Genomic DNA, 12,576 nt, shown 5'->3' on the forward strand with positions numbered 1-12,576 from the left:
GGCAGCAGCTCCGGGATAAGGGGCAGCAGCTCCGGGATAAGGGGCAGCAGCTCCGGGATAAGGGGCAGCAGCTCCGTGATAAGGGGCAGCTCCGGACTGAGTGGCAGCTCCGGACTGAGTGGCAGCTCCGGACTGAGTGGCAGCTCCGGACTGAGTGGCAGCTCCGGACTGAGTGGCAGCTCATGACTGGAGGGCAGCTCATGACTGGAGGGCAGCTCATGACTGGCGGGCAGCTCATGACTGGCGGGCAGCTCATGACTGGCGGGCGTCTCTGGCGGCTCCTGACTGGCGGGCGTCTCTGGCGGCTCCTGACTGGCGGGCGTCTCTGGCGGCTCCTGACTGGCGGGCGTCTCTGGCGGCTCCTGACTGGCGGGCGTCTCTGGCAGCTCCTGACTGGCGGGCGTCTCTGGCGGCTCCTGACTGGCGGGCGTCTCTGGCGGCTCCTGACTGGCGGGCGTCTCTGGCGGCTCCTGACTGGCGGGCGTCTCTGGCGGCTCCTGACTGGCGGGCGTCTCTGGCGGCTCCTGACTGGCGGGCGTCTCTGGCGGCTCCTGACTGGCGGGCGTCTCTGGCGGCTCCTGACTGGCGGGCGTCTCTGGCGGCTCCTGACTGGCGGGCGTCTCTGGCGGCTCCTGACTGGCGGGCGTCTCTGGCGGCTCCTGACTGGCGGGCGTCTCTGGCGGCTCCTGACTGACGGACGGCTCTAGCGGCTCCTGACTGACGGACGGCTCTAGCGGCTCCTGACTGACGGGCGACTCAGATGGCGCTGGGCAGACGGATGGCTCAGATGGCGCTGGGCAGACGGATGGCTCAGATGGCGCTGGGCAGACGGATGGCTCAGATGGCGCTGGGCAGACGGATGGCTCAGACGGCGCTGGGCAGACTGGACGGCTCAGACGGCGCTGGGCAGACGGGCAGATCAGGCGCCGCTGGGCAGACGGGCAGTTCAGGCGCCGCTGGGCAGACGGGCAGTTCAGGCGCCGCTGGGCAGACGGGCAGTTCAGGCACCGCTGGGCAGACGGGCAGTTCAGGCACCGCTGGGCAGACGGCAGACTCTGGCCGGCTGAGACGCACTATAGGCCTGATGCGTGGTGCCGGAACTGGAGGTACCGGGCTGAGGGCACGCACCTCAGGGCGAGTGCGGGGAGGAGGAACAGGGCTCTGGTGATGCACTGGAAGCCTGGTGCGGGGTGTAGGCACTGGTGGTACTGGGCTGGGGCGGGAAGGTGGCGCCGGATATACCGGACCGTGAAGGAGGACACGCGCTCTTGAGCACCGAGCCTCTCCAACCTTACCAGGTTGAATGGTCCCCTTAGCCCTGCCAGTGCGGCGAGGTGGGATAGCCCGCACTGGGCTATGCAGGCGAACCGGGGACACCACCTGTAAGGCTGGTGCCATGTACGCCGGCCCGAGGAGACGTACTGGAGGCCAGATACGTTGGGCCGGCTTCATGACATCCGGCTCGATGCCCAACCTAGCCCTCCCAGTGCGGCAAGGTGGAATAGCCCGCACTGGGCTAAGCACGCGTACTGGGGACACCGTGCGCTTTACCGCATAACACGGTGTCTGACCAGTACGACGCCCTCTCACTCCACGGTAAGCCCGGGGAGTTGGCTCAGGTATCCAACCCGGCTTCGCCACACTCCCCTTTAGCCCCCCCCCCCCCCCCCCCAAGATATTTTTGGGTGAGCCTCTCGGGTTTCCAGCCACTCTGCCTTGCAAGCGCCTCATAATGCCGCCTCTCCGCTTTCGCTGCCTCCAGCTCCGCTTTGGGGCGGCGACACTCCACTGGCTGTGCCCAGGGTCCTTTACCGTCTAGGATCTCCTCCCAAGTCCATTCCTCTTCTCTCCATTGCTTTGGTTCTTGCCGTCCTTCTCCAATCCGCTTGGTCCTGGTTTGGTGGGTGTTTCTGTAACGGCTGTCAATGTCGTTCTCCTCCTCAGACGAGGAGGAGCATGGATCGGACCAAGATGCGGAGTAGGAGGTATTCATGATTTTAATGGCAAACCAACAAACACTACAAATTAACAAAAACAACAAACGTGACTAACCTGCAACAGTCCTGTGTGGCCCAAACGCTAACACAGGAAACAAACACCCACAAAACAGCAGTGAAACCCTGGCTGCCTTAGTATGACTCTCAATCAGAGACAAACGATACACACCTGTCTCTAATTGAGAATCATACCAGGCCGAACACAAAACCCCACATAGAAATAGAAAACATAGACTGCCCACCCAACACTCACGCCCTGACCAATAAAGACATATAAAACAAGAGAAAACAGGTCAGGAACGTGACACACAGGGTCGCTACGGTTATTTTCTTTGTTGGGGGTGAATTTTTGTTGTAACACCTTGAGTTGGACAAGCCCCTCACCCCCAGTAAATGTTGATCTGTCTCCTACCAATAAGAACATTATTTCCCAATGTACTAAGGAAAGCAATTTCTATATATGAAGCCAAAGACATATGATAACTATCCACCTAATTTTCGAACCCTTTTAAAACACAGATGCCAAACAGGGAAACTATGGATACAACTTCCTCTGCGCTCATGCATTATCATAATTAATTTGCGTGCCACTACAAATCCCTACATTAGCATGTTTCTGTTAACAGATACATGCCGATAAAAAACACCATATCACCAATGATGTGTATAAACCCTGGATGACTGACAGGGTCCGTTGTACTGAAGCCATCACGCAGCAATCTTGGTACTCTTCAACTGTAACAAATAAATTAAATAGGAAGCTATATTAGTTTTTGACACGTTTATTCTATTACAGACACCTTAATGAATAGATTTAAATTAAATTATGTGAGATAAACATTCGGATGGCTCAGAAGGCGCTGTGCAGACGGATGGCTCAGAAGGCGCTGTGCAGACAGATGGCTCAGACGGCGCTGGGCAGACAGATGGCTCAGACGGCGCTGGGCAGACAGATGGCTCAGACGGCGCTGGGCAGACAGATGGCTCAGACGGCGCTGGGCAGACAGATGGCTCAGACGGCGCTGGGCAGACAGATGGCTCAGACGGCGCTGGGCAGACAGATGGCTCAGACGGCGCTGGGCAGACAGATGGCTCAGACGGCGCTGGACAGGCAGATGGCTCAGACGGCGCTGGGCAGACAGGCAGTGCAGAAGGCGTTGGGCAGACGGCCGACTCTGCCCTGCTGAGGCGCACAGTAGGCCTGGTGCGTGGTGCCGGAACTGGAGGTACCGGGATGACGGCACGCACTTCAAGGCTAGTGCGGGGAGCAGGAACAGGGCACACTGACCTCTCGAAGCGCACTATAGGCCTGGTGCGTCGTACCGGAACTGGAGGTACCGGGCTGAGGGCACGCACCTCAGGGCGAGTGCGGGGAGAAGGAACAGTGCGTACAGGGCTCTGGAGACGCACAGATGGCTTAGTGCGTGGTGCCGGAACTGGAGGCACTGGGCTGGAGACACGCACCATAGGGAGAGCGCGTTGAGGAGGAACAGGGCTCTTAAAACGCACTGGAAGCCTGGTGCGTGGTGTAGGCACTGGTGGTACTGGGCTGGGGCGAGGAAGTAGCGCCGGAAATACCGGACCGTGCAGGCGTATTGGCTCCCTTGAGCACTGAGCCTGCCCAACCTTACCTGGTTGCATGCTCCCCGTAGCCCGTCCAGTGCGGGGAGGTGGAATAACCCGCACTGGGCTGTGTTGGCGAACCGACAATGGACCGACTGTGTTGGCGAACCGACAGTGTTGTTGCCCTCCTACGGCCTCCTCCACGTCTCCTGATGTACTGGCCTGTCTCCTGGTAGCGCCTCCATGCTCTGGACACTACGCTGACAGACACAGCAAACTTTTTTGCCACAGCTCGCATTGATGTGCCATCCTGGATGAGCTGCACTACCTGAGCCACTTGTGTGGGTTGTAGACTCCGTCTCATGCTACCACTAGAGTGAGAGCACCGCCAGCATTCAGAAGTGACCAAAACATCAGCCAGGAAGCATAGGAACTGAGAAGTGGTCTGTGGTCACCACCTGCAGAATCACTCCTTTTTTGGGGGTGTCTTGCTAATTGCCTATAATTTCCACCTTTTGTCTATTCCATTTGCACAACAGCATGTGAAATGTATTGTCAATCAGTGTTGCTTCCTAAGTGGACAGTTTGATTTCACAGAAGTGTGATTGACTTGGAGTTACATTGTGTTGTTTAAGTGTTCCCTTTATTTTTTTGAGCAGTGTATATATATATATACATACATACATACATACATACATACATACATACATACATACATACATACATACATACACACCAAAGTATGTGAACAGTGAACACCCCTTCATACACCCGTTGCTGACAAGTGTATAAAATCGAGCATACAGGCCTGCATTCTCCATAGACAAATATTGTCAGTAGAACGGCCTTACTGAAGAGCTCAGTGACTTTCAAAGTGGCACCATCATAGGATGCTACCTTTCCAACAAGTCAGTTTGTCAAATGCTATAGTTGCCAGGTCAACTGTAAGTGCTGTTATTGTGAATTGGTGATGTACCGGAGCAGCAACGGCTCAGCCAGGAAGTGGTAGGCCACACAAGCTCACAGAACAGGACCATCGAGTGCTGAAGCATGTAGCAATAAAAAATAGTCTGTTCTCAGTTGCAACACTCCAAACTGTCTCTGGAAGCAACGTCAGCACAAGAACTGCTTGTCGGGAGCTTCATGAAATGGGTTTCCATGGCCGAGCAGCCGCACTCAAGCTCACTTAAGATCACCATGCATAATGACAAGCATCGGCTGGAGTGATGTAAAGCTCGGCCTCATCGCCCATCATCAATGCACAACCTCACTAATGCTTTTGTGGCTGAATGGAAGTCCCCGCAGCAATGTTCCAACATCTATTGGAAAGTCTTCCCAGAAAAGTGGAGGCAGTTATAGTAGCAAGGGGGGGCAAACTCCATATCAATGCCCATTACTTTGGAATAAGATGTTCGATGAGCAGATGTCCAAATACTTTTGCTAATGTAGTGTATATATCCTTGCCTACCTCTTTCAGGTAATATTTTCAGGTAATAATATCAAATAAGTTATTAGCCTTATATTTAGCTAAAGAATGATCAGCTAGAAATAAGCTTGTAATTTAAAGCCTCTGTCTCTTGTGCAATACGCACCATGAGCTCTGCTGGTCACTTTCCTTAAAAAACCCTCCTTAGTTCTTGGAGTCCCAGGAAAAGCTAGACTATAATAGTTTGCAGGAAGAATGTAGTTTTTATGCTAATAGACTGACTATTGGAAGAGGGATGCAAGCTTTTGTTTGCTGAAGGTTAAATACAGCAGTGAATAGAACTCCCAGCCACTGGCCGGGGAGTTTGAAAGAAGAGAGAATGCAGGAAGGCGGTAGGCTGTAGCAGTTATTTGTTTATTCAATCTTCCTGAGAGAAAATTAAGTCATCTGCATCTGATTATAGCACCAATATTATTCGAGCATGTCGTTACAATGATGAAGATCAAGACAACAAAACATTTAATTTAGGGTGAGTATTGGTTAAGTGGGACACCTGGCAAAGTGGGACACAAGCTTTGTAATGGCCTATTATATTTCATCATTTAAATCAAAATCGCTAGCCTATAATTGTAACTTTGTAGGCTGCATGTCCTGCACCAGCATCACATGTTCTCTCCCAGGTTCATGGTTTGAAAGAGGTGTGAAATTCCAGTATTATACAGTATAATACAATACGGTAATACAGTTCACACTCAAACAAAGTTGCTTATTGGAGCTTGTTTCATTGACTTACAAAAGAGAGCATAGCTACATATGTGCTTTTAAGTTTTTCTGTTGTGCTTAATGTGCGGTAGCCTATGAGTAAAAAATATGTATTGGTAAAAAATATAAATAATAATAAGATAATGGCACAATCATTTCAGCTTTGTTGGGCTCGGGCTCATAAAATGTATTTACATGTATCTTTACTTTACTTTTATACTCTATAAATTGACTCCTTCAAATAATTCTCTCTGGCTATTTGCCATCGGCACGCTGCAGGAGGGAAGTAAAATTGTTTGGATGTGCCCATAGTAATGTAAAAAATGAGGTGGATAGGATAGATAAATGAAGTTGAAACAAAATAAATAATAATAAATAAAATGGGTGTCTCCCTTCAACTCAATGATGGCAGAATGGGTGGACTTAGCTAGCTAAACAGACAAAGCTAGGCTACTTTGATTTTCCACGTTACAAGCTAGACAGCTAACTCTTTCAAATAAACATAATTTGTTATTATTGGATATACCAAATAGAGCTACAGACCCAGCCTGCCATTGGTAATTAGGTAATTGTTACTTTTATTTCAGTATTTCAGTGTGGAGTCAATTGAGGGGACTATGTTTCATGAAGCCATTTGAAGACTGTTGCTGACAGAGGTATGTATAAATTATTTATACTGTAATACATTATGTATAATAAGTCTTGGTGATTCAATAGCCTAGTTAATCATTACATTACTTGCAAGACTATGTTTTTCTCAGTCTGGGAGTATCCAGAACCATCTGAGGCAGAGGATCTCTCTTTCGGCTGCTGCTGATGACAACTGAGAATGGAGCAGAAGACACATTTTTGTCATGCACTGTAACTAATGGACAACGTTATATTGTAAAAAGTCAGCCAGAGTTGACATGGGCTATCATTCAAACAAAGAGATGCCTCCCTGGCCACCAGCGCATATTTCCAAACTATGTTTGCATATAATTACAAATTCTAAAAACTATGCAGGTATTTTGTACATTATGTATTTGTTTATTCAATTATAATCTTAGCACAGAAAATATTGCTATTTAATAGTCATAATGAATTTATTACACCATGTAGGGTTCTAAATGGAACCCTTTTGAGGGTTCCATATATGATGCATGCGATTGAACCATTTTTTAACCCTTTTGACTGGTACTGTATATACACTGTATATACAGTACCAGTCAAAAGTTTGGACACACCTACTCAATCAAGGGTTTTTCTTTATTTGTATTTTTTTTACATTGTAGAATAATAGTGAGGACATCAAAACTATGAAATAACACATATGGAATCATCTAGTAACCCAACAAGTGTTAAACAAATCAAAATATATAGTCCAATGGTTTAAAAATGTATTTTTTACAAAACTGAACAAATTGAATAAAGGTTTGATTCAGATAGAACCTTAAGGTACTCCCGCGAGTCGCCGTTGCATGTACTTGCTCTGGATGTGTAGCTCTCGAAAGTACGCTTCCATATGACCCACCACTTCCGACGATAAGCCTACCCAGCTCGCAGCCCGTGTCACGTGCCCCCCCCCCCCCCCCCCTTTGTATCTGTGGAGCAGAAGCTACACAAATCAAACTCAACCACAAATCAAACTCAACCAGCACCCAGTGGAGATCGGAGAGATGGAGTCGCGGAGAGCGAGAGAAAAAGCACTTGCTGTCCGGAACGAGAGACGCTGAAAAAAAAGATGATCCGTTAAATAAAAGACTGCGTCATGGCTCATATCCTATCGACGGAGAAGGATTTTAGTTCACCCAACGGGAACAGAGATGCGAACCTCGTTGCTTATTAACGGGCGGTTCCGTGATCCAAATAGTCCAACTCCGCCCGTGAACGGGGCACGGGACGCAGCGCCTGTGCTAGGCATCGCACTCTGGCTAGGTGTGGTTTCACAACACTTAGATTAGCCTACCTAGTTCTTATTCCACACGCTCGTTCATAATTGAAGCTGAAGCCGTCGGGGATGTGCTAGTCATCTCGTCGCAACAAAGGGAAGGGCGGCTTTCAGTAACCATGAGGGCTGTATCGGCGAATTTACTTGCACTTCTCTTTCTCTGCACTTGTGCCAGTGTATTCTACGTCTGGAGCAGATTGGAGAGATACAACACGGGACTACAGTTAACGAGTAGGGGGTCCGCTCACATTGGGCCATCCCCGGACCTCTCTGCTAAAACTTTCCGGGCTTTGCTCGCCGTTCCAGTAGCACAGAGACTGCATTTTGGGGGCATACTGGATGCCCACAATCTCACTGGTGTTGCGGATCAAACTGGCTCTTTAGGAATCAGAGATTACCATATGAATGTAGATAACAAGGGGTCAGCACAGAGGGGGGTCCCGGCCAAATTGGTCTCTCCGGTTGAGGGGATTTTTTGGAGTGAATGGCTTGAGGATAAGTTTCCCGTCAGCTTCAGTGAGGAACATGCCCGGGCATGGAGAGGGAGAGCCCGGGGACACCGGATTGTCAGACTGGAGCCGGGCTGTGGTAGAATATCCAATCAACTGGCCACTTTTTCGGACCGATCCAAAGCATGCGTGCGTTATGGAATAAACGCGGACCAGGTGCAGGGGGAAACTTTGACTTATTACCTGGCTAGTTTGCTGGGTATTACAAATCTGCCGCCTCTCATCCTCGCCCAGTTGAACGTTGACAGTGAACAATGGGCTTCTGTGAGAAGAAGAATAGGAGGTTTACAGTGGAGTGAGCGGGCCGTGGTCTCACTCACCCAGTGGGTCGCCAACCTGACAGGGGTAATCACACCTGCGCCGCTGCGCCAAGAGAGCAAGGGGCTGCGTCCTCTACGGGGGGAGCTGGGGAACAAGACGACGGCGGAGCTGCTCGAGCTAATGCAGTGGACGGACCTGATAATATTGGACTACCTGTCTGCTAACTTCGACAGGCTCGTTAGCAACCTATTTAGCCTGCAGTGGGACTCGCGCGTGATGGAGAGGGAGACCAACAACTTGCTCAGAACACCCCGTGGCGACCTGGTTTTCATCGACAACGAGGCAGGGCTTGTGCACGGTTACCGTGTACTGGATATGTGGGAGAAGTACCACAGCACCGTCTTGGACTCAGTGTGTGTGTTCAGAAAGAGGACAGTACAGCGTGTTATAGAACTGCACCGGCGCAGGGACACCAGGACTCGGCTGCTCGAGCTATACAGAGACAGCGAACCATTGTCTCCGGAATTAGGGTTTCTCTCTGATGAACATGCGGGAGTACTACAGAGTCGAATAAACAGATTATACAAACACATATTGCATTGCAAGGTGAAGTACCAGCTGGGCATTTAGTTTTGATGCCTCTCATTTAGAGGTTCTGTATCTGGCATCTGCTCCACAGAATGATGTGTGCTGCAAATCAGTAACCACACACCTGTATTAGATTAATGCGCGTCAGTTGAAACAGTTTTTTAATATATTGATGAACTACCTCTTGTGAAAACAACGTTTTGCCTACTTTATATGTCTGCATAAATATACACATTGACGTTGATTTTTGGCTTCGTGCAGGATGGTCATAATTTATTTTCAGCCAGCCTCAAAACATAGCTGCAGGAAGAATGTGATATGAGCCAATGCATCTTTGTAGCTATTTAGGTTTAATGGTCAGCCTTCAACCTCAGGAGTTTGATAGGCTTCACAGTTGTGTTTATTAATAGGAATAAATTATTGTGGTGTAAGGGGGGATAATGAATAATCACTTCATATCATCTATATGCACAAGGTGCATTGTGTTCAATAATCTCCATAGGAAACTGGACTGCTTGATAATGAGAACCAGGCCTTAATAGGTTACTCCTACAACGTTTTGTATTTGTTGCCACAAAAATGTATGATGTAGACTTTGTCACCTGTCTCACTCCTTTTATAGAAGCTCTAGCCTACTGTACAATCAATTGTCATTGCAAACACTTTCATGTATTTGGTTGTCTTGTGATTGTATCTTCTGCCTTATTGTCAGTGGTGTAGTGGGGGATATATGCAGGTAGCAGATATATGCCATTTACCCACTTTTTCCCCAAGGGCATTGCGTATACTCACTACTTAATCCCCACTGATGCGTAACAAAGTAGTATAGTGAAGGTATATGCCATATAAATTATGTAGTACAATAGATACTTTATTCACAAAGTAGCCTACACAATCGTAATAAAGCATGTGAAATATATGCACATGCGCGCCTCACACATAGCTACACTGAACAAAAATATAAACACAACATGTAAAGTGTTGGTCCCATGTTTCATGAACTGAAATAAAAGATCACAGAAATGTTCCATACGCATAACATTTTTTGTGCACAAATTTGTTTACATCTCTGTGAACATTTCTCCTTTTGCCAAGATAATCCATCCATCTGACAGGTGTGGCATATCAAGAAGCTGATTAAACAGCATGATCTTTACACATGGCAACATTAAAAACCCACTCTAAAATGTGCAGTTTTGTCACACAACACAATTCCACATATGTATCAAGTTTTGAGGGAGTGTGAAATTGGCATGCTGACTGCAGGAATGTCCACCAGAACTGTTGCCAGAGAATTCAATGTTCATTTCTCTACCTTAAGCCACTTCTAACATCATTTTAGGGAATTTGGCAGTAGGTCGAACCGGCCTCACAACCGCAGACCACATGTAAGGCGTTGTGTGGACTAGCAGTTTGCTGATGTCAATGTTGCGAACCTAGTGCCCCATGGTGGTGATGGGGTTATGGTATGGGCAGGCTACAGACAACGAACACAATTGCATTTTATCGATGGCAATTTGAATGCACAGAAATACCATGACGAGGTCCTGAGGCCCATTTTTTAAGGTATCTGTGACCAACAGATGCATATCTGTATTCCCAGACGTGAAATCCATAGATTAGGGCCTAATGAATTTATTTCAGTTGACTGATTTCCTCAATTGAACAGTAACTTGGTAAAAATCTTTGAAATTGTTGCATGTTGCGTTTATATTTTTGTTCAGTATAGTTTCAGCGGCATATCAGGCAGTCAAAGTGCGCAGCTCTCATGATTGTCGCAGGGAGAGGTTCATAGAATTGAACGGCATCGGTAGCCGGTAGGGTTGGAAGATATTTAAACTTATTGAAAAAGTGGTCTCCTGATGCGGTTTAAAGTTGCACTATGCAGAAACCACTCTGCCATTTCTTGGTTGCTAAAATTCTAATAGTTCCCTAATTTCGGGTTTATGTGACAAAACAAGCAAGTATAGTGTAAATTATCAGTGTACCATCTAAACCTAAGAAATATATTTTTCATAACCAAACATTTTCAGCTGTTTGAACCTGGGGTACAAAACCAGAAGTAAAAGATGCAAAAATAAAACATAAGAACAGGATGCATAAATATAGCGCACATAGAACAGATCTACCACCTCTTAGACTTGCTTTCAATGAGAATGACAGATCTATAACTCACATTTCTATGTGAATTTGGTTGGGTCACCCTAAAAGTTACATATTACAGCTTTAAGCATTGTTGTGGACTTAGAACATCCAATTTTTGTAGTTTTTCTATTAAAAAAAGTTAGATGAAACCTGAAAAAACTATAGGGACATTTTTTCTACACAGGGCGCCTTTCCTTCATTGGGCAGGCCGTTTTGAAAAAGAAATTGTGCAAAATTTGAGTATACCCACTTTTCCAAGAACCACTACACCACTGCTTAATGTCATGACCCAGTCATATTTGTTGTACATGCTACACTGTGAATACTGTATATGTTAACCTGTTTTTGACATTCACAATTGCAATCCTCTTTCACCAATTCAATGTGCATTGTAACATTCCAATCTTCCTGTCTTTTTTGCTAAGTATATTGTAATTTAAGTTGTCAGACCACATGTTTGGTATTCAAGCCTTCTTTAGCGGAGTACAATGGCAGGTCCAATATTTGCCTGTTCTGTGTGTTCAGTCCTCAGGTTTTCATATAAAGGGCTTTGTCCCATCCTTGTCCACTACAGTGTATCCATTGTGCTGTTGCAATGCAGTGCCCTTAGAGCCTGCTACCCTGGGACTCAGAGTTCTCTCTCTCTCTCTCTCTCTCTCTCTCTCTCTCTCTCTCTCTCTCTCTCTCTCTCTCTCTCTCTCTCTCTCTCTCTCTCTCTCTCTCTCTCTCTCTCTCTCTCTCTCTCTCTCTCTCTCTCTCTCTCTCTCTCTCTCTCTCTCTCTCTCTCTCTCTCTCTCTCTCTCTCTCTCTCATATGGGTATTCGGACACAGCCACTGTCTGAGACAATTACAGGGCTCAGCTCTCTCCTGTCTACTGAGAACCCTCTCACATTAACCAAACACAAGAGAGGGTAAAGTAGGGACCATTTCCTGTGGAAAGATGCATTTGTAGCTTGAGTGTACACTCCACATAACTCTCACACTTCTACAAAAACTGTTAAAGAAAGGGAAACGTGTAAATTGAACACTGTAGATCCCATTAGAGGCAGAGGGAGGGATTGAAGAGACAGGGTCTCTGTCACTCCCTCTCATTCTCTCTATATATATCAGGCAGGGCCTAAAAATCTCTAACCCCCTGCCCCATATCCAAGCTCTTCTTAAAGGCACAATCTGGGACATTTCATGTTTACGTTACAGCCTTTTTCTAAAATTGATTTATTTTTAAATCCTCATCAATCTACACACGATACCCCATAAGAACAATGCGAAAACAGGTTTTTAGACATTTTAGCAGTATGGCTGTAGCGTAACAAATTGTGGGAAAAGTCAAATGGTCTGAATACTTCCCAAATGCACTGTAAAATGTGTCATAAGCTTATTGTAACTATCTTACCA

At 47.2% G+C, this 12,576-nt stretch overlaps 1 protein-coding gene across 1 annotated transcript; it reads left to right on the forward strand.

Moving 5' to 3' along the window:
• Positions 1 to 7,336: 7,336 nt before the first annotated feature.
• On the forward strand, positions 7,337 to 11,752 carry LOC129866919 (four-jointed box protein 1-like). The gene has a single exon (XM_055939948.1). The coding sequence runs from the start codon at positions 7,798 to 7,800 to the stop codon at positions 9,076 to 9,078; it is 1,281 nt and encodes a 426-aa protein (XP_055795923.1). The 5' UTR covers positions 7,337 to 7,797; the 3' UTR covers positions 9,079 to 11,752.
• Positions 11,753 to 12,576: the final 824 nt, after the last annotated feature.

This window comes from Salvelinus fontinalis, chromosome 12 (assembly GCF_029448725.1).
Source record: "Salvelinus fontinalis isolate EN_2023a chromosome 12, ASM2944872v1, whole genome shotgun sequence".
NCBI lineage: Eukaryota > Metazoa > Chordata > Actinopteri > Salmoniformes > Salmonidae > Salvelinus > Salvelinus fontinalis.